Source organism: Heliangelus exortis, chromosome 5 (genome assembly GCF_036169615.1).
Source record: "Heliangelus exortis chromosome 5, bHelExo1.hap1, whole genome shotgun sequence".
Lineage (NCBI taxonomy): Eukaryota > Metazoa > Chordata > Aves > Apodiformes > Trochilidae > Heliangelus > Heliangelus exortis.
In genome coordinates, this window is record NC_092426.1 from 36,714,548 (window position 1) to 36,742,523 (window position 27,976).

Genomic DNA, 27,976 nt, shown 5'->3' on the forward strand with positions numbered 1-27,976 from the left:
GATCTAACGACTCACACTAATGGCAGGAAGTGATTAATGGATGGGACCTTGCTGAGAATGTGTCACAGGCTCCTGTTTGTGTGGAGCTGCATTACAGGCTTGCATATGCTCTCTGTCACTTTCTACTTCTTGAAACACTTCAATTTAAGTTTTTTAATAGAAAGTTCAGGACAAGCCAACTGTCAGCAACTATTAAAAACTAATTCAAGCCATTTCCTTAATTACTTAAATATTTTTAAAGGCACAGTAGACTCAAATCTTGTACAATTCTTCAGGAATCATTGGAAGAATAAAGGGGGGAACTTGTGCAGGCTGCTCCATAGCTAGAGGTTGGACCTGGTGTTATATCCACGTGCTTTGAGGCATCCTAATACAGAACCAAATTGTGGTGTCTCCTCTCAGTCCTCCCTGAAACTTCCTCCCTGAAATTCTGCTTTGATTTGAGGCTTGCAAAGATGAGAATTTCTGTTTAAAAATATTTCTGGGGTATGCTGAAATTCCAAAGCAGCCCAAGTCCTAGGTTGAGGCTGCTGGAACTCTACAAGAAAATCTTTCCGTGGACGTTTTGAGGTCGTGGCTTATTCACAGAGCTGTGTTTCACCTTTCCCCAGGGCTTCCCTCTCCTCTGCTGCTCTGCTGCCCTCATCTTTTGCCATTATTTGAAAAACCTGCCAGCGAGGCTTGGAGCTGGGTTGTTGGGTAAACCCAAGCCACACCTCTGCTTCTCCACGCTGGAGCACAGCCCGGCCCTGCCTCAAGCTTCACTCTCAGGCTGTAGCAAGCAGCCCCTGGCAGGCAGGCAGGCATCTGGGGACTCAGTTTTTTTGGGTTTTCCTTCAGGTTTTGTGTGGAGACACAGGACTTTTTTTTTTTTTTTTTTCTTTTTTTTTTTTTTTTTTTTTTTTTTTTTTTTTTTTTTTTTTTTTTTTTTTTTTTTCCCCTATGTTCCATGAGGTGCTGCGGGTCCCGTTTCCACCCAGAGCGCTGCCCTTTCTGGCAGCTGTGCTTTTCCAAAGGAAGGAGAGGAAAGAGACTGGGTTTTATCACTGGCGGGTAAGATAAATTGTGGCTCTGTCCTTGGGACAGCATTTTGTACCCCACGGGCTGGGCAGTGACCGCTGTCACCGCTGCCATGTGGGGAAAACCAGCCCCCACCTTCTGCGGGGAGTAACAGAGAAGCTTGATCATCAGGGGGGAAATTTGGGTGATAATGATACTGACAGGTTCCAGGTTTTTATTTAAGTTCTTGGTCTGCCTGAGGCAGAGCCAGGTCTCTGTTTCCTTAGGTCTGGGGGAACTGGGCTGATGCGGAGGACTTCTGGGAGGGCACTCGAGCACAGTGGGACTCTGGGCAGTAAAAGAAAAGAAAGTACTAATTACTAATGTTTTCTTGCAAAATATCCTTGATTGCCATTCCCTTTATGCCTCTGCCTTATCCCACAGAGTTTAATAATCTAAAGTAGACAAAGATTAACAATGACTTCACCTCCTGCTAATAACACGGTGCAGCCACATTAGATAAAGTGGTTTCAACGTGTTTGGTTTTTAAATAGCTCATAATAATTCCATTGTAGATGACATTCTGGCCAAAAACCTCGATTTTGGGTTTCATTAAACTGCTAAGGAGCCTTTGCATAGGAGGTCTGGTGGGTCATCTGGTTACCTGTCCCTCTCCCCTAAATCTACAGCTTGAAATTGAGGCCACCATTAAATGTCAGGGGACAGCTTGCTGCAAGTTTGCTTCCTATTTGGTGTGGTAAAAATTACCTTGTTAACTTTTTTTCTTTTTTTTTTTAAATGTTGGTGTTTAGTACTCAGGAAATTAGTGTAGAAAAGACTAGTGGCTAGCCTGCTGTGATTTCCATTAACCAATAAACAACCTGGATGTGGGGGTTCCCCTTAGGTACTCTCTATGCAAATAAATTTTAAATATAGACACTACTCAGCAAAGCTGTGCTGGCTGCTGGGGACAGATTTTGTATTGACTGCTTAACAGCAACTGAGCAAGGAGAGGGTCAGCAGATCACCCTTGTGGATTTGGAGGTGAAATGATCAGATCTTTTTAACTTGCCAAAGTTTAGCCTTAGTTTCACATCCCTAAAGGCAAACACATAAACAGAGATGGAGCCCTGTGTTTGCCACTGTCACTGTGATCCTGAACATCATCCAGCTGGGTATAAAACTTGTTCTTTGGAAGACCTTAGTTCTTAGGGCAGGATCTGAAGTCTCTTTTTATGATGTTGGGTGCACACCTCTAGGGGAGGGAGAGAAAATAGAAGGGGTGCTTAGGAGAGCCAGGAGTTTGCTTTAGGGTTTGAAGTAAGGAGGGGAAGGAATTATGGGCAGTAGTGTTTATTTGGAAGCAGGAACAAGATGGGGGGGGGGGGAAAGTTCTCATTTACTGAATTTCTATGACTGAGCCCTTACTTGCCTTGGAGCAGTGGACACAGAAGTAAATACAGCTTAGAAGTTATCTTTTTATTTGCTTTTGACACAATTTCTGTAATGAGACTGGCATGCTGCTTTTAAGTCCTCTGCATCCACTGAGAAGTGTGGAGGGGTCCCAGCAATGGCTGTGTAAAGGCAGAGGTGTTCTGGGCTGTATGAGAGGAAAAAGTGCTGTGCCCTGTAGCTGGGATAACCTGTTTTGCAGTTCCTTGCTCTTGCATCAGCACCTTCAGTTGAAACAAAAGACACAGTCAGCTGTAAGCATGGCTGAATGGGGGTTTAGTCTTGTACCCCTATTTAAGGATATCAGGTTTGGCTTGTTTATTTTTGGTGTGGTTATATATATATATATATATATATATATATATTTTTTTTTTTTTTTTTGGTTGGTTCTGTTTTGCTTTTTCCCAGATGCACTTTGCTGAGCTCCTGAAAAGGGATGATTTAAAAAAAAAAAAAAAAAAGAAATTAAACTGAGAGCTAGAAATTGGTTGTTTGCACCTGTCATGTACATTGGTATTTTGTCATGTACACTGGTCCAGGCAGAACTGTCAGAATTGTGCAGTTTCCATACAGATTTCTTTCCTGACTTTTCCCTGATACAGACAGATAGAGCAGATCTGATACTCTCATGCTTCATTAATCTGCAAGCTCCCCTTCTAACATGTTATGACCTTGCTGTGTATTGGCTAAAAGAAAAATAGAAAAGGCACCTGGGAAAGTTCAGGCTGAACATGGGCTTAGACACACCATGAAATATCTTTCACATTATGTGCCCTTAAATTATGTAGGTGTGGAAAATGTATCCTCAGCTATGTAATGATGGACTGTAAATGAAGGGTTGTTAGAGACCTTTGGAAAGGACTTTCTTTTGAACCTGTTGACAGATGGTGTGCAGTGAAGGTGGAATATGCTATCTTCTGTGCTTCCTCTCTTTATTTGTGTCTGAATTCTAGGCAATAATCAGGCTACATGAGCAAAGGTTGTTTTGACATCAGTGGGGGTGTGATCATGCACCTTCATTTACCAACAACCTGAAGAGTTGCAGCATCTTTAGGAAGTTGGTGAGAATAACCTATGCAATCCTGACATTTTCCTTGTTGTCCATTACCCAACTTGATGATGTAGAAAGGAGGCTTTGCCTGAGAAACTGGTGTCAGTGATCTGAACACAACAGAGGTGATTAGGAAAGGTTTAAAAGGGAAGATAACTGGAGGCTGGAGGACAGAGCTTATTGTGAAATTCAGTGGGAAGGAATGTCTTGTTCCCAGAAAAAAATTAGGGGTGGAATATCTTCAAGATGTTGTTATGCTACAAATAAGAGCCCTGGATCTTTCCTTCCAGAAATTTAATTAAGCACCTGGTTGTGTCTTATACTATGTGTGTAATTTTTATCTTTCACTTGGTCAGGGTGGATGGCACATCCTTGTTCAGCTATAGTATGGATGTCTTGGTTTTACTGTGTTGATCAAAACCTGTTTTGCAAAAGCTGACACGTATCTTGAAGTAAGAAGAAATAAGGAAAACTCCCAAAGTATGTGAGTGCTTCACAAACACGGTACAATTCCATTTATCAGATAAGGAATATTTGAGAAGAGTTTTATAGTTCAGTGTTCATTGGTTTCCCTGAGATCTGACTCAGTGATATGTGGGGCCTACTTTTTTATAGAATACTTGGTGCTCTGCTGCATTTTCTTGTAAGCAAAGAGCCTGTTGGATTCTGTTGCAGATGAATATTTTACCTGACATTAAACTCTGGTCTCCAGCCAGCCATCTGGCAAATGATGAACATGAAGCAGTGACCACTTGTGAAAAGCATTTTGCAATGGCATTTAAGAAGGGAAAAGGTCCTTAGGTGGCCAGGACTGTGTTGTAACTGATGGAAATGAGGCAGAATCTCATTTCTGTTCTTGAGCCTTACACAATTGCTTCTCTTCAGTCTCTGAACTAATTGTTTCTCCTACCCTCTCACCCTTCTCCTCTATGATCTTCTAGGATTCAGTCAGGCTTTTCTTTCCCCTTCACAGCCAGGCATTTAGCTACTAATACTGCTTTCCAAAAATAGCTTCCTAGAAGCTTCCAAGAGCAAGGATTACATTTGGATCTGTGCTGGTGAAGTGGCATCCATCTCTAGTGTGATGATACCAGTAACAGTCCAGAATCCATAGAATTTAAGGTTTTTCTTCTCCTGCAAACTGCTGTGAATTATGTATTCCTACAAGAAACTGAGTGTTTTCCTCATGTTAAACAGTTATTCTTTCTTTAGACCATGCTGTTAAGATTCTTGCCATGTCTGCTATTATTCAAGCATGCATGTGCCCTTTACAAGCACTTTTAAACTACCCAAGTCATGACTGAAATTATTTGAGCACCTTGGGTATCTGTTTATAAGGGATGAATTAATGAAACAAAAATTGACCTCCAAGTAAAGGAAACCCTAAAAAAGAGGCTTACTTTCTGAAACCCAGGAGGAATTGCCCTGAGACATCACTCATTGCTGTGCCAAAAGGGAATTGAGTTTCCTTCTAGACTCATTTAGTCTTCCTCCAGGACATTGAAAGCACTGTGTATGATCCCATATTGACTCATTAATAGTTTATTTTGGGCTGACTGGTCTAATTTATTTCTTTGGGCTGATATTAGTGTGCTTATAGAAGGCTGTTGAGTTATATGCTCAACTTTTTCCTCTCTTTCAGTGGGAGAAGCACCCTTACTACAACCTGACAGTCAAAGTCCTCCGAGCCAGAAACATCAAGGGTACAGATCTCTGTAAGTATTTAGTCAAGGTATTATGAAAAAGATGGTTTGCTCAGTGCATACTTGTAACACAGGTAACATTGTTATGAGAACTGCTTACCTACACTTAATAAATTGCCTTTTTCTCTCAACAAAGGTTCCTTTTGTAAAGTGTTGCATATATATACATATATTAGAGGTTTGATATGAGGCCAAGCTGCAGATTAACCTTGCTACTTGGCAGAACAAGATCAGGTAAGATCTGGTAACCTTTCACTTCCCTGCTCCTGTGTGTGTTCTGCTGTGGCCTGTTCTGTCTTTGTCTGGATTCAGCCCTCCAGTCATGCAAACTTCACCCTTGCTGCTGCTGAACAATCCTCCTGCACCTGGAAGCATCACTCTCCTATTATAGCTTCCAAATGTTTATTTTTCTCAGTTGTAGTAGTGCTTCCTTTCATGTGTCTGGTATTTTTCTTTTTTTTAATGTCATTGAAGCTTTTAAGGAGGTAGGGAGTTGACTGACTACAAAACAAACTCTTTTTTACCAGTTTCTGGGTTTTTTTGTAGCATGGTATATATTCCCTTCTTCTTAAACATCTGTGTTGAGTGAAGTTCTCCAGGCTGTTTGGGGCATTTGGATCTTTAAAACACATTTGAGATTTAATTCTTTCAGATTTAATACAGTAAGGTAGTCTGCCTGCCTTAAGTTTATGTCTGGAGTCCAGCACTGAACTACTGGAATGCTAAATGACTGTACAGCAGATGGAAAACCCTCCTGAAATGCTGTGGGGTAGAAGCACACTGAAGAGAAGTTCTTTTTTCAGGTCCTGTTCAACAGGAGTGCAGAACAATTCCCACACTTGCATTGTTAAAGGGGCCAGAGCTGGAAGAGACAATCTGTTATTTTCAGGGAATGGAAACGGAAAGCTCACCTCTTGACCAGACCTAGATGAGGGTAGAGGAATGGTGGATATTGTCTACCTTGATTTAGGAAATCTTTTGACACTGTGTCCCATAAGATTCTCATAGAAAAGCTGATGAAGTATGGACTGGATGTCAGACAGTGACTTGGATGGAAATCTGAATGGCAGAGCTCAGAGGGTGGGGGTCAGTGGCACAAGGTCTTGTTGTAGGCCAGCACCAAGCAGTGTGACCCAGAGGTCAGTTCTGGGTTCCATATGGTTCTGTGTCTGGATCAATGATATGGATGGTGGAGCAGCATCCAAATGGGTGCCCTTGCTCCAAGGAAGGCTCCCAGCATCCTGGGCTGCATTGGAAGCAGCATTGCCAACAGGGTGAGTGGAGTGATCCTCCCATTGAGGCTGCATCTGGAGGGCTGTGTCTAGCTCTGGGCTCTCCTACAAGAGAAGTTGGAGCTACTGGAGAGAGTTCAGTGAATGCTAAATGACTGTACAGCAGATGAAAAACCCTCCTGAAATGCTGAGGGCTAGAATCACACTGAAGAGTTCTTTTTCTGGTCTGTTCAACAGGAGTACAGAACAATTCCCACACTTGCATTGTTGAAGGGGCCAGAGCTGGAAGAGACAATCTGTTATTTTCAGGGAATGGAAACGGAAAGCTCACCTCTTGGCCAGACCTAGATGAGGGTAGAGGAATGGTGGATATTGTCTACCTGGATTTAGGAAAGCTTTTGACACTGTGTCCCATAAGATTCTCATAGAAAAGGTGATGGATTATGGACTGGATGTCAGACAGTGACTTGGATGGAAATCTGAATGGCAGAGCTCAGAGGGTGGGGGTCAGTGGCACAAGGTCTAGTTGTAGGCCAGCACCAAGCAGTGTGACCCAGAGGTCAGTTCTGGGTTCCATATGGTTCTGTGTCTGGATTAATGATATGGATGGTGGAGCAGCATCCAAATGGGTGCCCTTGCTCCAAGGAAGGCTCCCAGCATCCTGGGCTGCATTGGAAGCAGCATTGCCAACAGGGTGAGTGGAGTGATCCTCCCATTGAGGCTGCATCTGGAGGGCTGTGTCTTGTTCTGGGCTCTCCTACAAGAGAAGTTGGAGCTACTGGAGAGGGTTTAGTGAAGGGCAACTAAGACTATAAACAGACTGGAGCATGTCTCACATGAGAGAAGGCTGTGAGGTCTGGTGCTGCTTAGCCTGCAGAAGAGAAGGCACAGGGAGGGTTCTTATCAATGTGACAAGGATCTGTAAAGGAGGATATTAAGAAGATGGAGCCAGGCTCTTTTTAAAAAAGTAATAAGGCAGTAATCTTTTTTAAAAAGTTGATCTTCCTCATTTTGGGTAGTAATCTGTCTTCCAACCAGCTTTATCATTTGGATGAATCAGAAAAAAGGTATACAAGTGCCTATATACTCAATTTGTTGATGTTTAAAGATGTGTACTTAAAGGTTTCCCCTTTTTTAAGTCCAGCCTGAAATTTACCCATTTCTGTGGTGCAACAAGGAAAATGAGCTTATGGGAAAGAGTGTGTTGTTCTGATCTCTGTCCATCCACTCCCTGCCCCAGTGTCCAAGGCAGACTGCTATGTGGAGCTGAAGCTGCCCACTGCATCTCCCATCGTCTCCCGAACTCAGGTTGTTGACAACTCAGACAACCCAGAATGGAATGAAACTTTCCAGTATCGCATCCACGGTGCTGTCAAGGTAAGGAGAGCACTTTGGGCTACCTGCATTTTTGTGCTGACATTCTTTAGACACTTATTTCAAACCAAGGGATCCTTAATACCCTGAAAACGAGTGGTGCTTGCTAAGTGTCAGTCATCTTCAGTAGTACAAAAAGCTGTCCTCTGTGTGTCCAGCCATAACCACAGCACTTTATAACTACACTCATTTAAACCACAGCTGGAGTTTAAGAGTAATAAGTAGAGTATAAGAGAAACTTCTTTCTGATGCAACTCAGGAAAGGGAATTTATGGGACTACCTGGTAGTGTTCAAGAAAGTTTGTTGATACAGCAAGTCTCTATTTGAGGATTGCCTCTGTTTTCACACAGGAGCTGTTGTGTTTTTGTAGCCTTACTTGCTGAGTGAAGATAATGGGAACTAAATTTCCAATCACTTTGCTACTCTAGTTCATTCAAATGAGTTTTGCCATCAGTTCTTGTGACTGAGAGAAGCAAAATGCAAAATCATAGGTAGAGACAGTACATCTGTCTGGGCAGGACCTAGTAGAGTATTGAACAAAGGCTTCAGATGGTCAGCACTCATTCTCAAAGCAGGATGGTTGGGAGAAGGGAATCTGTCCTTCAAATGACTGGTTTTAGTGTGACACTTTGAGTAACATCCTAGGCTTGGGAATAAGGTGTTTATTACAAGTAACTATCCCCCTCACTGATGGATCTTTCGGTGGAATAGGAGTTGACTGAAATGGTAAGAAAATTGCAAACTAAGCTGTAGAGTGTGTAAGCTTTTTCTTCCCCTGTAGGCTTGTGAGGCCTCAGTCTGGTTACTGCTGTCAGGCTGTGCCACCACACTCCTAAATTCCATCATGTCTCCTTCCAAACTGGATGCTGCAAGGCCATTTTTTTGGGTGCCATATGTACTCACTGCCTACTTCAATTAGTTTGTGCTGGATGTAACCTGCTCTGTGACAGAGCTGAGATACCTCCCTGTAACATCCTGGACTGAATAATGCTTGAATGAGTGGAAATTGCTATTGCTTCCTCGGACAAATCTGTTCCTAAAGGTGGTGGAGAATCCTGGTGCATGCACTCAGCTCTGACATCTCTAGTTGAGAAAATCTTTGAGCTAAACAACAATCAAATCTTTGAGCTAAACAACAATCAAATCTTTGAGCTAGGACTTTTTAGCTTAATTATGGTCCAAGTTCTGCTTGAAATGGTGAATCCACTTCAGGAGTGGAGAAGGGGAAGGGTATTGATTAATGCATAGAGTGTCTATTGTATGTAGCTACTCAGGTTTGTGGGAACAAATCTGTCATCATCTGAGGCTGCTTGTTTCTGTTTGGTTTCAGAACATCCTGGAACTGACCCTCTATGACCAGGATGTCCTTGTCAGTGACGAGCTCACCTCTATTGTCTTTGATGTTGGGGGCATGAAGCTGGGGCAGCCCCTGCTGCGCACTTTCAGGCTGAACCCTGAGGTCAGTCCCTGCCTTCTTCCCCTGCCAGCTGGGAAGAGCTGCAGCTCATCATTGCACAAATCTTTCAATACATGCTGGTTGATCTATCAGGAGTTGTAGAACCCAGAAATAGAAAACACATCAGCAGCTGATGACAGCATCTGTGGGTTTACTGACATTGGAGATGCTCTTCTAAAATCCCAGCTGAGTGAAGCTTGGGATGACTGCTGCTTTTCAGAAGATGTTGAAACACCTTTAAAGGGAATTTGTGTTTCAGGAGACTGTGAGGGTCATAAACTGGGCTTAAAATGAAAGGCATTTGCAGTCAGCAGTCATTTGGGGGATTGCAGGTTGTCTTAATTGATCATAATCAGTTTGCAGAGAGTAAGTTTGTTGCTCCAAAGGTTACCTCTATATTGAATAAGCCAAAATCTCAAGGAAAGCTTTTTTTCTTTGAGTTATGTTCAATTACATTTAGCCTCTGGTTCATGGGGGTGGCATCAGCTGCTCTCAGTTCCTGTGCACCTGGTTATGGACTAACAACAAGGCAGCTTGTTTTACATAGCTAAAGCCATATAATCAGTCTCATCTTTTTTCAAACACATTGCTACAACAGGTCTGGATCTAAGGTGAGATAATGGTGTGTTTTATTGAGAAATCAGTCTTCAGTGCTCTTGGTGTGGTCAGAAGCAAACTGACTGGTAAGCAGTTAGAGGGAGGTGTTTGTCAGGGTCACAGGCACTCCAAATTATTTGTGATCACAGAAAGAGGCTCAGTAACTCCTGTGTTCCCATTCCCTCTGTCCTCTTTGCTGAGGGCTTAAGTCATCTTGGTCTTTGATTATGGAACTGGAAACTTCAGCTTCGTTAAAGAGAATTTACCCAAGTTGGCTTCTACTTGGTTATTTTCAAAGCTGCATTAGGTTGTGCCCAGGTGGCCAAGAAGGCCAATGGCATCCTGACCTGGCTCAGGAACAGCGTGGCCAGCAGGTCCAGGGAAGGGATTCTGCCCCTGTGCTCAGCCCTGGGGAGGCCACAGCTTGAGTCCTGTGTCCAGTTCTGGGCCCCTCAGCTCAGGAAGGAGATTGAGGTGCTGGAGCAGGTCCAGAGAAGAGCAAGGAGGCTGGGAAGGGATCCAGCACAAGTCCTGTGAGGAAGGGCTGAGGGAGCTGGGGGTGTTGAGGCTGGAGAAGAGGAGGCTCAGGGGAGACCTCATCACTCTCTCCAACTCCCTGAAAGGAGGTTGGAGCCAGGGGGGGGTTGGGCTCTTTTCCCAGGCAACTCTCAGCAAGACAAGAGGGCACAAGAGGTCTCAAGCTGTGCCAGGGGAGGTTTAGGTTGGACATTAGAAAGAATTTCTTTCTGGAGAGGGTGATCAGCCATTGGAATGGGCTGCCCAGGGAAGGGGTGGATTCTCCATCCCTGGAGATATTTCAAAAGAGCCTGGATGTGGCACTCAGTGCCATGGGCTGGGAACTGCAGCGGGAGTGGATCAAGGGTTGGACTTGATGATCTCTGAGGTCCCTTCCAACCCAACCCATTCTATGATTCTGTGATTCTATGCTGTGTCAGGGGAAAAGATGTCTGGATCAAGTTCTGTATAAAACATAGACTGCAATGAGCTGAGAGCTGCATTCTGCTGGGATAATAAATGGGAGCAAGCACAAAGCCTCATGTAGAAGCTGTTGACAGAGATGATGCTGCAGTGGTTCTTGAGCCAGAAGGGCTTTTTCACATGAATCTGATCTCACATGATCTGAGAGCCAGCTCTCACCTGTGTGTGCTTGTCTCCTCAAACATAGATGTCTATAGTGGTATAGGATGTGTCTAAGAAGAGAGGAATTTTTTAAGAACAATAACAAAAGGCATAAATTTAAACCTTTCAAAATTAAATTGCTTTTGTAAAAGCAACAATAATAGTTTGTAACAAGAAGAAAGCTTTTAGTCTCTTGGAAAAACTTCTCATAGTTATATTCAAGATTAAGGGTCACCTGTGTCCAACTTCTATTTTCAAAGGATAATGAAGAGCTGGATGTAGAGTTTTACTTGGAGAAATGGTGAGTCTGAAAAGCTGAATCAACTTGTGCTCTGCAGACACATTGTCTGAGTTGCTTTTTCTGTCAGGCATGATCTTGGTCAGAAAAAGGTGAATGCTTTGCAGTTCTCTTTGGTGTTCTGAGTTGATCTGTGGATGGTTGATCACAAATATCCTTAAAGCTGCTGGCACCAAAATTTCTGAGGTACCAAAATGAAATAAAGTTTTGCTGGGTTTCATGGAAATGGCAGGACTGCAAAGGAAACAAACATTTTGTGAATGAATTACTTAGCACTATGATTTAAGATCTTAAATCCTTGTTCCTGAAGCCAAGCCATGATGATGACTTAGGACTAGAAAGCTTAGAGTTAACCTTGCAATATAAACAACTGAATAATTTATCTGATAGTCCATCTAAGCTCAGTTTTTCTCTAGGTTACCAGAATGACTGAGAGGGGGAGACCCTGTAGCACATGCTTTTACTTGCAGAGGAATTTTCCCACAGTATTTTCTCCCCATTGTGATATATATATATATATATCCCAAGGGTTATATACTTGGTGTCACTCTAGTTTGCATAGGTTTCACACTGAGGACCTTTCTCCCCCACCTCTTATAGAGGCAGTTAATTTTTAAAGTAGGATGAAGAAAATTAAAACCAAATGTTTTGCATTAAATCTTCCTTTCCCAGCTCAGATGCCCCTACAGAGGTATTGACCAATGGAGTCCTTGTGGTGAGTGCATGAAAGTCAATTACCTATATATTGGGGTTTACTCCTGGAGGTAGCTTTTTAGTAGGGAAAGGCTAAGAATGTGGAGAATTCAACTCCTATTTTCTCCAGCATCTGCTTCTAGTTTTTAATTTGCTAGTTTAAAAAGCTTCCTCAATTTTTAAAACTTGATACCAACACAGAAACAAGATATATATATTTTTTTTTTCTCTAGTGGGGTTGTTTCAAAAGATGTAAATGAAAAATCTCCTTAGGAGGCTAATGAATCCTGCAAATGGTACTGAGTTTACTAGCCTAGATGGCCAGGTGTAGTTCCCTTTCTTACTTAATACCTGTTATTTCTAAGCTTTTTACCACTGCCACCAGTATGTAGGTGATAACTCTTGGGTCTGAGAGTGGGAGGAATTTCTCTCTTTCTCTTGGATCAATGAGCCTAAGAAAATCAGCTCATTATACATTTAAAAATCCAGGTGTTACCAACTCTTATCTCACCCCCAAAAAGGAAAGGGACTGGAGTGATGTTTTTTTAATAAGGAGAAGAGGAAGGAAAAGAGCTCACCATGGTTGAAACCTAGAGTTTTAACTTTTTTTTTTTCCGGAAAAATTAGTGCCATTTAACAGCAAAGTTCTGCAAAGTATTTCACAGGAGGGAGCCTGTATTCCTGTTTCCCTTAGCAAATGAGTCTTACATTCAAGCATTCAATCAGTTTCTTATCATTTAGCTCACTTGTGGCCAGTTAAGCTCATGATTGAATGGTGTGAGACACTGTATTTGATGAGGACCTGGAGAATCCAGGACAGAAAGTTACTGCAGAATTTAGGAAGGGCCTCCTTGAATCTGAACAGGTTCTGAGCATGTACTAATTCATGTCTTCAAAAGTAAAACAACAGAAAAACCTCAGGTGTTGAGAACTGGCAGGAAAAAAAAGGTACTGGGGAATAGGAAGGGTGGCTTTGGTTTTGAAACAAGAATAATCCTGTACTACTGAATCAAAACTTACTCTTTGAAAGAGCAAAGTAATCTTTAGTGCTTTTTTTTTTTTTTTTTGACAGCTAACATCTGTAAATCAACACCTACTCTAGTAGGTGGATTAAGCTTCAACAAAGAAATGAGCAGATGTGAGCTGGTTTCTTCTTTTCATAGGTTCATCCTTGCTTGTCTCTACAAGGCACTGTCAACAAAGAGGAAAAAACAGAAGAGAAACAGCAAGGTGGGGCTGCTGGAAGAGTTTAAGTTGGATTTACTTTATCATTCCTTGTGAGAGAGGGGAGATGTGTTCTCTGTCTCTACAGTTTTCTTTATTGACTACTGAACTATTTTTAATTTGTTTGATTATTATGAAATAATATTGGGTCACTTCCACTGGGTGTCTCACAAGTGATTTTTTTCTTGTGTTTTGATTGTCTTAGTGTCTGATTTTTGCCATTTATTTAAATGGCTCCTTCTGTGATCTAAACTTCTTATTTTAATGTGCAGGGAACTGTGAGGTCAAGTTGTCTGTTCCAGGGGCATATCAGAAGCAGTTGTGTATTCCTTGGACACCAGATAATGAGAAAGATTATGGAACCTCATTTGTCTTTCACATGGACAAAGAAATGGGTCCAGAACTGCAAGTGGAGCTGGAGCAAACCATATCTGTCCTACAGGTGGGCATCTGCACTGACATCCCCAAAGTTTGCAGCCCGCTTTTGAATAAATACTCTGTGAAGCCAGGGCATTTGGTTCATGAAAATGTCCTTAAGAATAAATTTGAAGGGCCTGGTTAGATCAGAAGCAGGCCAGGAACTTCTTCAGCTGTTCAGGGATGTCAGTTTTGGGTGTATTATTCAGATTTATTATTCATGTATATTGAAAGCAAGTTTTTTGTGGATTATTCTATGTCTGTAGTGCTAGGGACCATCAGTATGAAGGTTTCTCATCACTTCCAGATACATCTTTGTGATAAAATTTAACTCTAATGTTGTAACTGCTCAGATCAAAATTTTCTAGGCTAGAAGCCTGTCTTGAATGGATGTAAAATTTTTCTGGTTACGTATTAGGAATTTATGGCCAAAGAGAGAAGTTTTTCACTAACATCACATTTTACACACTATAATTTTTTAATTTAAACATCGAATAAACATGTCACACGTTTCATTGGGTCTTTGACATTAGGTAAGGAGGAGACTTTGTCTTAAAAGTATACTCTCACCAACATTTTAAAATCTGCAATTTTTAAAAAAAAATTTAATTTTTTTTTTTAACTGTAACCTGTGCATGCTTGCTACATGAAGAACAGCTTTTCAATGGGGTTGGTCGGGCAGCAAGCCTGAGCTGAAGGGAGTAACCTGGATTTAAGTAATCAAAAACTTGGAGCCAGCAAGCAAGTCATGCTAGAAGCCAAGCAGGGAGGTTGGTGCCAGTGGTTGCAGCCAGCAGAACTTTCCTTCCAGAGCTTGCAGAAAGTACCAGGCTATTCAGTTTGTTTTTTTCCTCTCTCATCAGATGTAGAACACCAGGAATGCAGTCATGCTCCTTGCCCTGTACAAGATATTTGCCTCTTTTAAGAGGACAGTGAGTTTAGAGGGACAGCTCTTTGATCAGAAGGCATCTCTAAAATCTCTTGGGTCGTTCCTTGTCTGTTTTAGGTTCTTTTTGTAAAAAAAGGTAACAACCTGTTGTTTCTTCAAGGTGCTGGCATCTCAAGGGCTGGGGCCTGCAGTGGGTGTAAAGGCTCCAGCCCAGCTGGGAGGCTGTGTTTGGGTGCAAATTTGTGACATGAAGGTTTTTTTTTTTTTAATGTGCTTCTTCCAGATTTAGGCATCTGCACACAGCTCTGTATTCAGACAGCTTGCTAATTGCTGATACAACATGGGAAAAAAATTCAAGGATTTCCTGGCAAACTTTAATCTGCTCTGATTGTAAAGATGTATTTTTTAGTTACATGCTCTCATTTGTCCCTGAGGCTATTACCTTATTTCTTATTTTGGGACTTATTTATTTTTAAAAAATTTATTTATGTCTAATGTTGTTGTCTTGTTGGTATATTTTCTAAATCCTGCTTTGCTGGCAGAATACAAGTTCTCTTGTGGGCTTTCTGACACATGTCAGAAGACAACTTTTTTTTGGAAATTTTATAGCTGGAGATTAAGTTTCTGACAGCTGTAATTTTTTTTTTTAAAGAGCTATCTGAGTGACAGAAGTAATTCTAGAAAAGCCTCAGACTTTTTGGAAAGATTTAGTTATAATGATCTTAAGGATTGTTTGCTGTTTTGACAGATGAAAGTCTTATCTCAAACCTTTTTTCTGGAGAGCTAAAATAATATTTTGTTTTTTATTAGGATGGCTTGAACCCTGACATTGAAAAGCATACTACAGTTCTGGGACTGGGGACTATACCAGTTAATTCCCTCCCTCTTGGACAAAAAGTTGATAGAATCATTTCTCTAGGAGAGGTAATGTCAACATATTACATTTGTTTTAACATGCTTGGGATAACTTTTTCCCCCTTGCCTTTAGGCATTTGGAAAGTTAAGCTGCATGATATTCCTAGGAGTGCTGTTTTCTTTGATATGTAGAACAAAATACTGAGGTTAGTCAGTGCAATTCTTGAAGTTTTTCATGGTTGGATCTTGCAAAATAAGTAGAAAGTTCATCACTTTCTAAAGAAAAAAGTCTTGTTAGGGTGTGAAAGAAAAATCTTGGAGGAGGAGTAAAGCAAGAAGGTTGCAGAAAAACCCCTTTTTTCACCCTGCCCACTGAGTAGATGATTTTACTTTCTGTGAACACTTCTGAAAATGTCTGAAATAGGTGCAAGAGAGGAGTTCCAGAGATGTAGTTTTGTGGGTGTTAGTGTCTTGTAACTGCATTGATGTTACAATCTCTAGTTAGTAGGTTCACCTGTGAAGTTGCTATCAATTGCAGATGTTGTTCTCTCTTTTCACAGGGGCAAAGTTTGGATGTGAGCTTGAAAACTGAAGAGAGGTGAGTGAGAACCTCCAAGACCTCTAAAAATCAGTTTTTATTCTCATAGTGAAGAAGCTGAGTGACTCTACTGCCTCCATTGATCTCCTGGGATAGATGACAGAAAAAGATATTTTTTTTCTTCTTACTGAAGGCCACAACTCTTCACTTTGCCAATGCTGTCTGCTGGATTGGTGTCAGTCCTGCTGAAATGTTATCAAATTTAGTTTTCCTAATGCTTAAATATGAAATACCTTATGGTATAAATACTAAGTAGCTCTAATGTACAGATAATTCCCAGAATATATGCAGTGCTGTACTAACAGGAAAGAACATCTCTGTGTCAAGAGCTTCAACTGTAAAATAGAGGAAAGGTGCAAGAAAGGACTGATAAGGAAAGAATAACACAGAAAACTAAGCAGTTGGCTAGGAAGTTGCCAGGGTCATTGGGTATGAAGTCACTAACTGAGGATCCTGCTTCAGCTTTTACATAGGAAGTTTATCCAATTCCAACCTGAAGGGAACATACAGGAAGGCAGGAGAGGGACTTTTCCCAAGAGTATCCAGCAACAGGACAAGGGGAAATGGTTTTAAACTGAAGAAGAAGAAGTTTATGCTAGATCATAGCAAGAAGTTCTTCATTACAAGTGTGGTGAGACTCTGGAACAGATTACCCAGAGAAGCTGTGGATTCCCCCTTGCTGGGGCTGCTCAAGGATGAGGCTCTGAGCAACCTTGTCTGGTTGAGATGAGAAGTGACCCTGTCCATGATCTCTTAAGGTCCCTTCCAACCTAAGCCATTTTATGATTTTATGAAGTTTTTTGCTATTCAGTTATTCTTTTTCACCTCTTAGGTTCAGAATTTTCTGGATTTCCATGGCAATACAGTGATTCCAATTACTCCTCATGCATTCTTCTTCACCTCCTGAGAACTTTTTACTGCTTCTGAAATTCCTGACTCTTAATCTCAATACTGTTGAACTTGATCTTTGTGTTTAGACATTAAAGAACAAATACAATAGGAAGAAGTTTCATTTTTAATTCCAAAAGCTGTTGTTACAAAACAGCTGGTGTACAGACATACACTAAAACTTCATTTAAAAATTTGACCCAGTGATTCAGATGAGCACATATATTGTGTGTTCACAGAAATTGTTTTTCCTTGGAAATCACAAAGCTTCCAAAATTTTGAGGTTTTCTTGTTTGTTTGTTTGTTTTGTCTTAATTTCTATTTTAGCACTTGGGATCTTGATATACGTCTGGGTTTTGACCTCTGTAAAGAAGAGAGGGAATTTTTGGACAAAAGGAAGAAAATAGTTTCTGAGGCACTGAGGAAGACTCTTCACTTAAAAGAATCCCCACCAAAAGATGAGGTATTGAGCAGACTGCTGTAGTCAGATTCATAACAGAATCCTTTGTTCTGGGTTGATAATCAGGTATTGTAGGATTTGTTGCCCATAAACAACAGAAAACACTGTATTCACCATGGTGTGAGATAGACCCCCATGACATGTCAATTCTGAAGCTTCAAGTCTTGTTATTTCTAAAATTTTGAGGTGTGTGTGTTTGGGAACACAAAAAATTTGAAATTTCCTCATGTATGTACTTTGTACTTTCTTAGTTGAACTCTTGTAGCTTGGGCTTTGAGCTCTGAATTGTGATGGGAAAGTCTATTTCAGAATAGTTAAATTGAAGCTTAGACCCCAGGAACAGCTTCCTATTTGCCCACTGGGAACACTGTTATGGTGTATGTGTGTGTAAATATATATATGTATATATATTTATAAATATTGTATCTACATAGCCTGATACAGTGCTCTGTGATCTTTTGGTCCTTGTGGAATGATTGCCTCTTTTTTTTTTTTGTTCTTATGTGTATTTTAAATGGCATGCAAGTAAATGTGTTATAATATACATAACTATTTCAGTAAGTGACTGTCCCTAAGATGACACTGCTAAATGCTTTATAGTAACCAATATATATCAATTGAAAAGTAGAGGAAGGAGTACCAGTAGAAATCAAACCTGAAAACCCTTTAGATGTGGATAAAATAGAGATTTTCTTATTTTTATGACTGGTAATTCAAAAGCCTGGCATCCTGACTTCTGAGCTGTCTGTCTGCAGGTTCCAGTTGTAGCAGTGCTGGGGTCTGGAGGTGGGATGAGAGCACTGACATCCTTCTATGGGAGTCTTTCTGGGCTCCAGCAGCTGGGACTTTTGGATGCTGCAATGTATCTGTGTGGGATTTCTGGCTCTACTTGGTAAGTTCCAGGCAGTGTTGACTCCAGCAGCTTACAGGTGAACAGGGGAACATCGATGCAAACTGAAGCCAGAACTGCATTTGTGCCATCTGTAGGCAGGCAACAAAGTCTCACCTGTGAGTTCTGATGGGGGATCCTAAAGAGCCAAAGAGATTCAACTGGCTGGAGGGCCGGGCCCAGAGAGTGGTGCTGAACGGTGCTGATCCAGTTGGTGGCTGTGGTGTCCCCCAGGGATCAGTGTTGGGCCCAGTTCTGTTTAATATCTTTATAGATGATTTAGATGAGGGAATTGAGTCCATCATCAGCAAATTTGCAGATGACACCAAGCTGGGGGGGAGTGTGGATCAGCTGGAAGGCAGGAGGGCTCTGCAGAGGGACCTGGACAGACTGGAGAGTTGGGCTGATTCCAACGGGATGAGGTTCAACACAACAACCCCATGGGGAGCTCCAGGCTGGGCACAGAGTGGCAGAAAGGGAGCTGGGAGTCTGGATTGCCAGGAAGCTGAACAGGAGCCAGCAGTGTGCCCAGGTGGCCAAGAAGGCCAATGGCATCTTGGGCTGGCTCAGGAACAGCGTGGCCAGCAGGTCCAGGGAAGGGATTCTGCCCCTGTGCTCAGCCCTGGGGAGGCCACAGCTTGAGTCCTGTGTCCAGTTCTGGGCCCCTCAGCTCAGGAAGGAGATTGAGGTGCTGGAGCAGGTCCAGAGAAGAGCAAGGAGGCTGTGAAGGGATCCAGCACAAGTCCTGTGAGGAAGGGCTGAGGGAGCTGGGGGTGTTGAGGCTGGAGAAGAGGAGGCTCAGGGGAGACCTCATCACTCTCTCCAACTCCCTGAAAGGAGGTTGGAGCCAGGGGGGGGTTGGTCTCTTTTCCCAGGCAACTCTCAGCAAGACAAGAGGGCACAAGAGGTCTCAAGTTGTGCCGGGGGAGGTTTAGGTTGGACATTAGAAAGAATTTCTTTATGGAGAGGGTGATCAGCCATTGGAATGGGCTGCCCAGGGAAGGGGTGGATTCTCCATCCCTGGAGATATTTCAAAAGAGCCTGGATGTGGCACTCAGTGCCATGGGCTGGGAACTACAGCGGGAGTGGATCAAGGGTTGGACTTGATGATCTCTGACGATTCTATGATTTTATGAATATCACTTCTCACCATACAGCTACTGGTTAAATTTAACAATCTGCTGCTTTTGCAGCCCTGGCATTAGACTATTAGAATGTATTAAGCTAACAAAACTACTACGTGTTCCCTCAGAATCCTGAATCCAGAAACTTTCCCCATAGATGATAATTCCCAAGATGATAATTGAGGTGGTATAAGTCACTGGAAATGTCCACATGGACCACTATGTCACCACTTTCCAAACTGGTGTATGCAGCTGGACAGAGGGTTAGAACTGGCTTGTGGACTGGAGCAATGTGCTGAGATGTTAGACATGGCTTGGATGTTTAAGCTCAGTTCTTGGAGTTTGTGGTGAAATCATCCCTACACATTTTTGTGTATGTGTGTGAAATTATTTGATTTGAGGAGCTGTGCAACCTGACAGTATAATCCTCTCTTCCAGAGTTTTGTGTATCAAATATACTAATACCTACTATTCTTCCTCTAGCCTTGATTCAGAGGCAGACTTTCAAACAAATAGAGGCATCTGCTCATGTGGACAGCCAGTACTCCAACCTGTTTTCCCCTTTATACAGACTTGTGTTCTGATGAAGAGTGTGGTGTCTTCTGCTGTATACAGTAGGACCCTTGCCTTCAGCCACTCTCTCAGGATTGTTACAGCCTGGATTTAACTCACTTATGAACTGGTTCATTTTTGCTAGGATAGGATGCTTAGAATAGCCTTGAATGGTAGGATAGCAATTAGGATGGAGTTGTTGGGTATCAGGGTTTTTCTGCATGTTTTAGAGTTCAGAGATCCATTATTGTAGTCTGTTCTGGTTTTTTCATGGTGTTTCATCCTTTACCAAGTTAAGTGCTGCAACACTGGTTTTTAAGTAGCTAAAACTGTTGTTCACATGAGGGTCTTTGTTGTCGAGGACATTAATAGAAATATTTTCAGGTGTTTATCAACACTGTATCAAGACCCTGACTGGTCACAGAAAGACCTTCAAGATGCCATCAGAAGAGCTCAGGATACTGTGTCCTGCAGCAAAGCAGGGGCATTTTCCCCAGAACGACTGAAATATTATTTCCAGGAGCTGAATGCCCTGGAGATCAGTGGCCGGAAAGTTTCTTTTACAGATTTGTGGGGCCTTATTGTGGAATATTTCCTAAAACAGAAGGTAAGAGTTCACATCTGGATGTGCACCACTTTTAGTTTTCCAGGTGGAAGCTCTGCCCACACATTTATTGAGTGTCAATAAATTAATTACTCCCTACCTTTGTCAGCTCTTCTGGAATAGGTGGTGGGATGGAAAAAGCTTTGGGAGTTCTCATCTCTTTCTGCTTTGGGTTTCCCAGCAGCCTTTTTTTGATAAAGGGACCTATAAAAAAAAAAGTCTCTTTATTAAAAGTCTCTTTAATAATGGGAATTTGAAGTCTCATAGATCAATGCTATAGAAAATAGTAGCTTTATTTTTAATGACTGTTACTAAATTAATGGCTTTTGTGTTGGACAGATTAAGACAGAGAGAATGATACTGGCTTTGCAAAATGGTGTTACTGTGCAGTATTTTCTCTGGTAATTGAAACTGGAAATCAGAGGGGTTTATTAGTGACACCAGACTAAATATTCTAAATATGCAACTGAGGAAGATTCTCACAAAATCTAACCATAAGCATGGACAGAGGTGGGAAAAGGGACTTTGCATTAGTAGCATTTCTAGTCAGAAGTGCTTAGCAACAGCTTCAAATGATCACTGGATGGATACAGAATTTATCTGACTAAGGTCTGCTTCTTGTTATCAGGAAGATCCATCAAAGCTGTCTGATCAGCAACAAGCAGTGAAATGGGCCCAGAACCCCTACCCTATCTATGCAGCTGTTAACGTGAGACCAAATATTAGCAGTGATGACTTTGCAGGTATGAACATGGTAAATTGTTTTTATTTGGTGAAATCCATCAATTCATTTAATCTCTCGATTTCCTTGGATATGACAATGGGAAACATGGGTCAAGCCAGTTGGTAGTGCAAAAAGTAATAGAATAGTGATTGGCAGAGTGTTATCATCCTGACTGCAAACGTCTTCACCATGGCTGTAACAGAGAAATGAGATTTAATTCTGCTGTCTGCTCCATGTGTTTTGTCATAAAGTGCCTGAAATTTTCAGGAAAGATTCTGATAATACACAAGTCAGTGTTTGAATCAAAGGATTGGTAATCAGGTGCCCTACTTTTTGTAGTCACAGATAATCAGTTTGGGTGGTATTCATGTAAAATGATGGACTAGCAAATCTGTAGCACAAGAACTGTAAAAATTATGGTATTTAGCAGCCTGGGTTCTTGCTGCTTAATACAGTTACCATAAAAAATGAAGGCCAATCCTATTCCAGGTCCCTTGAAACTTTAAATATGGTTCAACCAGTGAGCATAGATACAGTGAGACCAGAACACATATACTTGTCCATCTGTATTATCACTATGGGGCTTTTTTTTTTTTTTTTTTTTTTTTTTCTGGAAGAGTGCATGTGCATGACAACGAATTTGATTTGCAAATATTTATAGAAAGCTTTCAAGCACCAGGAGACACCTCCATAAGCAGGCAAGAAAGTCTGACACAGTGGAGCAACTGGGTTTTCAATTAGTGCTGTAGTAGTTGCTGAGAGATGGTAAGTAGTGTGAGAAAAGTGATTTCCATTTGTAATGGAGAAGGGAGCCATCAGAATGGTTTAAAGTGGAAGTAAAATAGGCAGGCTATTTCTGCAGTAATAAAGTCAATTTGGAGCAAGGTAGAATTTTTTTTTTTTTTCCCAAAAGAAAGGAAGAAAGGGGGTTGTGTTTAGTTAATGAAAGCTTGTACAGGGGTTGTTAATTATACAAGGAATACAGACTCACTGAGAAGAGCAGCAGGGAAATCCATAGTGGTGGTCAAGGAAGTGGAAGAGATGCTCTTCTGTCTCCCTTGTGTGAACAGAAATCAAATTAATGTGTTCACCTGTTTACCCCAAGATGAACAATCCTGTTGCTTGCTCTTAGAGTGGTGTGAATTCACTCCCTATGAAGTGGGATTTCACAAATATGGAGCTTTTGTCCGAACAGAGGACTTTGACAGTGAGTTCTTCATGGGACGGCTCATCCAGAAACATCCAGAGCCTAGGATTTGTTTTCTACAAGGTATGATTGTACAGTAATAAATAAAATGGGAAGATGGAAAGGGTCTGTGCTGCTTTTGGGACTCGTTAACTTAAGCAGATACCTTTTTTCCCCTTATTAAAGAATTTAAAGAAGGGAAAACATCAAAACTTCCTCCAAATATCTGGGTGTAGGTTGATATTACTACAGTCTGATGTCTTGAGTCTGCAAGAAGATTCTATTACAAGCTGCCTGTCAAACTTCTGCTTTAGGTCTTCCCATTCTCTTGCTTATCTTTCCCTTCCTGATAGAAACCTTCTCTTTTGGGAGAAATTTCTGTATTGTATTATTTCATTAGAATTTATCACATGAGTAACTCAAAGGTTGAAACTCAAACATCACCTGTGAAAACAGTGGGGTCAAGTGACACCCCTTTCCCATGACAAACAGCAGCTGAATTATAGGTCTTTTGGTTACACTGTGAAAAGCATTTTGAGTATTAAATTCTACCACATTTGTCCTGCAGGGATATGGGGCAGTGCCTTTGCTGCAAGCTTGGATGATATCTGCCTGAAGGTGGTTGGTATAGGACTGAGCTTCCTAGATTCCTTCAAAGATGTTATAAAAGTTGTAGGTAAGAACCTATATGTTCAAATAGTAGGATTTTAAAAAGATTTCTGGTTTTGGAATGATCATACAAATAATATGATGCAAATGAGCTGTGCATAATACTCAGGGTTAGCATAAAGGATGGATTTGGACAGATCTTTCTTGTACTGTGTATTATTCCTTTCTGTCACACACAGTGAAGAGAGTAAAGATAGATTTTTGGTGTACTTTCTCTTCCTCCTTTATTAAATTTTATATCCTACTCTGACTATAAATTTTGGCTGAGAGTTGTCTTAAGTAAGGGTCTTAATCATGAGAAAAAGAAGAATAGAAGCTGGACTGCTAACCAGAAGGTGGAAAATAGGTTTTCAGTTTCCTTCCAAGCCTGATTTTTGGAAGTTTAGATGAACTGGCTGTATGTTAATGCACTGTTCTACATCTGAACAGTGCCTCCCTAGCAGTGAAAAGGAAGTGCATTAAAGGCTTAGTGTTGCTTAGGTGTATAGCTGTAGCCTTATAGTAAATACTGGGAGAAGAGACTTTTTTTCCTTCTGTTTTTGCAGCCCTAGTTTTTTCCTTGAACACTTTTGTGTTGTTGTAACTGTAAATGCTGGGGTGTGTGTGTGTGTGTGTGTGTGTGTGTGTGTGTGTGTGTGTGTGTGTGTGTGTGTGTGTGACTCTTGGCTTAGGAGACAGAAATTGTCATCTCTTGGTAAGAGGAATCTGTGTGTGTGTTTTTGAAATGAATGTGGATGAAGATTTATAGATGTCACTATTCCCTGTCAATAGGGCAGGTAAATTATTCAACTGTAGAAAATGCAGCTCATTTAAACAATGTTTGGTTTTTGTATTAGAGGACAAGTTCAGCCTTAGGAAAACTGGTTAAATATTGTAGGAAAAAAAGGTTTGATTGAAATGTTGGAGCCAGACAAGCATTTTCTGTGCATTTTCTGCATCCTTCTGTGGCTCCTGCAGATGACTGCAGAAGATTCCATTTCCATGACCCAACACGACTGAAAACTCGCTTGGTTATACCTGGGGGCCCCTTGTTACAAATTTTTCAAGACTTCTTCAAGTCCCGGGTCACCTGTGGAGAAACCTTCAACTTCATGCATGGATTGTATCTTCATAAAGACTATGTCAACATCAAGAAGTTTGTGGCTTGGAGAGGTAAGTGAGTCTGTGGCTGGGATATAAAATAGCACGTTAGGGTTCTATAGTAGTTGATGTTGCAGAACATAAGTGAGCTTGAATCTGGTCCACTGAAGTCAGGGAATTTACCCTTCCTTCCACCATATCAAAAAATCTGATCCACTGCACGTGTTCTGTCATGTAAGGCAAGCTGCTCATCACCAGACTTTGCAGGTCAGTCTCAGATCAGTGTGCATGTTGGAATGTGTTTTTTTTTCTTCTTATAACCCCAGCATAACCTTTGCTTGTTGCTTGTACTGGGTGGTGTGTAATGAATCATTCTAGTTACCTCTGTTACTTGGAATGTCTTCCAGGCACTCATCTGGATGCATTTCCCAACCAGCTGACCCCCATGGAAGAGAGCTTGTATTTAGTGGATGGTGGCTTCTCTATCAACTCTCCCTTTCCCTTGGTACTTCAGCCAGAGAGGGATGTGGATGTTATCCTGTCATTCAATTTTTCCTGGGAAGCTCCTTTTGAGGTAAGAGAGATGCAGCTGAGCATTATCACATGAAGGTAAAAGCACAGAATCATATTCACAGTGGCAGCAGATCATTTAATGTTGAGGAGAGATTTAAAAGAAATCCTTGCCTCTTTTTTATTTTTGTACTATGCTTTTTACTGTGGATGTCATGAGGAGATGGAATGTGACAACTGTAATAAGATCTAAACTCTTCAGGAGCTGAAATGCATTGTTACCCAAAATAAGAGTATTTGCTCAGTTCATGGGATCCTCATTAATTAGGTGTACACTTCTTAAGGGAAAGGAGTTACTGGTGATTTTCTTTATGCAACCAAATTATTTCCTGTATAGACAAGTGCAGAAAAGTCAAGTTCTCCTGGTCAGTTCTGTTCATCATTCTTTTGTATCACCAGCCAGTTTCTGCCCTGTTTTGGTTTTGTTTTGGTTTTTGGTTTTATTTTTTTGTTTTGTTTTGTGGTTGGTTTTTTTTTGTTGGTTTTTTTGGTTTTTTTTTTGTTTATTTGTTTTTTGTTGGTTTTTTTTTGTTTTTTTTTGTTTTTTTGTGAAAGTATCTTTCATTTGGAGGATAGTACTTAGATAATCTTGGAGTTCATCCTGTTTCCTACTGAAATTACTTTCTGTTCTCTGACAAAAGGTTTTAGAGCTGACTCAGAAGTACTGTGAGGAACGGGAGATTCCTTTTCCAAAAATTGAATTGAGTGAGGAAGATGAAAAGAATCCAAAAGAGTGTTACATGTTTGTGGATGACAATAATCCAAAGGCTCCAATTGTGCTCCATTTCCCATTGGTGAATGACACCTTCCAGAAATACAAAGCTCCAGGTAAGGAGCTGTATCCTAAGGATATTTTTTAAATCTGTTGGGTGTGTTGATGGGGAAAATTCAGTAGGCTCAGTCTCTGTCCTTTGATTCTTCTTCTTATAACCCTGTAATTCTTGTTTTCATTTAACATGGAATCAGCTTCCACTAGCTTTTTTTTTTTTTTTTTGGAAAGAGAAGATGGGAGAAGAGGCTGGCAATTAAAAAAACAAAATCTAAAGCCTGGGAGAATAAAATTTGGGAAATATTTTTGCTTCTTTCTGCCCTGACACCTGATTTTGTTACTTATAGTGACTTTGAATATATAGGAGAGTGCTATAAATAAGATTAAATAATTTAAGTAATTAATTTGTTTATTGGATACAAATAAACCACTAAGCAGCAAAGTGCTGAGGATCAGTCTGTATGTCAGCTCATGTAACTTAATGCTAAGTGGTCTGTAACCCTGTAGTGTAAAGTCAAGTGATAAATGATCCTTCCTTCATTTAATGTGATTAATGTAAACTGTAAGGCCCACCTCAGTCTCTTCATGGGCTCCCCATGCTGGGAGGAAACAGCAGCCTGAAGAAAACCTTTGGAATACCTCAAGCAGAATGTGAAAGACTGACACAGGCAAGGGAAATGTGAGGCACTTTATCTGTATTAATACAGATTTGCAGGCCTTGGCTGTGGTTCCTCATCAATGCTGAAGTGTTCCAGAGTGTTGGAAGCTGAATGTGGCTTAAACCTGCTATTAATGTGACAGCAGGAAGCAAAAGTGTTTTAGCAAATTATGTTTCATCCTTCAAGATTGGCACTTAAATTTCAGTGGTAGGTGCTAAAAACACAAGTTACCATACTTTGAATGGTATATATATTGACTTCCTAGGCTCAGTTGAACTTGGGATGTCAGTATCTTTTATTTTAGCATAGAACAACAATTCCAGGAAGAATTGAGCTTTTCCTACTTGGAGCATGGTGATCATGGATGCACTGAACAATTTATTACAATGAAAAGGTATTTTAGTCCTGTATTTTGGAGTGTAGTGGAAGTAGAAAGTGTCACAGACTTGATGTTCAGCTTCCAAGCATTTTAGATACTGAGGGAGCTGAACCCACAGGAGCTGAACCCTCCCTCTTGGGATGAGCTGTGGGGAAAAAGTTAAGGTTCAATATAGTTACCTGTGAGATCATGCTTGTAGAATCCAACTAAAGCTGAAAGGAAGCTGAACATGAGCCAGCAGTGTGCCCAGGTGGCCAAGAAGGCCAATGGCATCCTGGGCTGGCTCAGGAACAGCGTGGCCAGCAGGTCCAGGGAAGGGATTCTGCCCCTGTGCTCAGCCCTGGGGAGGCCACAGCTTGAGTCCTGTGTCCAATTCTGGGCCCCTCAGTTCAGGAAGGATATTGAGGTCCTGGAGCAGGTCCAAAGGAGGGCAACCCAGCTGGTGAAGGGACTCGAGCACAGGCCCTATGAAGAGAGGCTGAGAGAGCTGGGGCTGTTCAGCCTGAAGAAGAGGAGGCTCAGGGGAGACCTCATCGCTCTCTACAACTCCCTGAAAGGAGGTTGGAGCCAGGTGGGAGTTGGTCTTTTTTCCCAGACGACTTTCAACAAGACAAGAGGACACAGTCTTAAGTTGTGCCAGAGGAGATTTAGGCTGGATATCAGAAAGAATTTCTTTACAGAGAGGGTGATCAGACACTGGAATGGACTGCCTCGTGAGGTGGTAGATTCTCCGTCCCTAGAGACATTTAAAAAGAGCCTGGATGTGGCACTCAGTGCCATGGTCTAGCAACCGCACCGGTGGGTCAAGGGTTGGACTTGATGATTTCTGAGGTCCCTTCCAACCCGGCTAATTCTATGATTCTATGATTCTTTGATAAAAGCTGGATGGTTTTTTTGGCTTTTTTTTCTTTGTTTTTTCTTGCTGCAGGAGTTGAACGTGAGTCAGAAGAAGAGAAATCCTTTGGTGACTTCATCATTGAGGCAAAAGATTCTCCTTACCGTACCCTGAATTTCACCTTTGGGCCCTATGATTTCAGCAGACTGGTGGAAGTGAATCGCTACAATGTTCTCAACAGCAAGGACACTCTCTTCAAAACCCTCAACTTGGCTCTGCAAAGGAGAAAGTTGAAGAAAATCACCAACACACCCAACACATTGAGCAGCTTCCATAGCTGAGGATACAAAGAGGCTGCAGTGTACAGAAGCTGTGTGGTTCCTGACAGAATATTTAAAAGCTGGATGCTGTCTCCTCGGAAAGGGAGCCCTGAAAATTCATTCCAGATAAGACACTTTCAGGAAAACCCAAAGGATGTACAGTGCAACGTGGATTTTGCTTTGCCCTGTTGGGGAATAGTAGGGAATTATCTAAATCAGGATTTCATTTGTACAGTGGCTGATTGCAGGTGCCTGGGGAGGTCTACTCAAACAGTTCAAGCATCTGGAG

At 41.4% G+C, this 27,976-nt stretch overlaps 1 protein-coding gene across 2 annotated transcripts; it reads left to right on the forward strand.

The window, feature by feature from the left end:
• The first annotated feature begins 868 nt into the window (after nt 1-868).
• PLA2G4F (phospholipase A2 group IVF) lies at nt 869-27,976 on the forward strand. 2 transcript variants are annotated; one of them, XM_071744655.1, is made up of 20 exons: nt 869-1,053; nt 5,145-5,217; nt 7,678-7,814; nt 9,143-9,271; nt 11,266-11,306; nt 11,976-12,018; nt 13,160-13,226; nt 13,493-13,662; nt 15,337-15,450; nt 15,942-15,979; nt 17,195-17,330; nt 18,083-18,219; nt 20,277-20,499; nt 21,125-21,239; nt 22,353-22,490; nt 22,975-23,082; nt 24,033-24,227; nt 24,563-24,729; nt 25,367-25,553; nt 27,461-27,976. In XM_071744655.1, the coding sequence occupies exons 1-20, from the start codon at nt 943-945 to the stop codon at nt 27,706-27,708; spliced, it is 2,577 nt and encodes an 858-aa protein (XP_071600756.1). In that variant the 5' UTR covers nt 869-942; the 3' UTR covers nt 27,709-27,976. The 2 variants fall into 2 exon arrangements, with proteins under 2 accessions (XP_071600756.1, XP_071600757.1); XM_071744656.1 differs by lacking the exon at nt 9,143-9,271.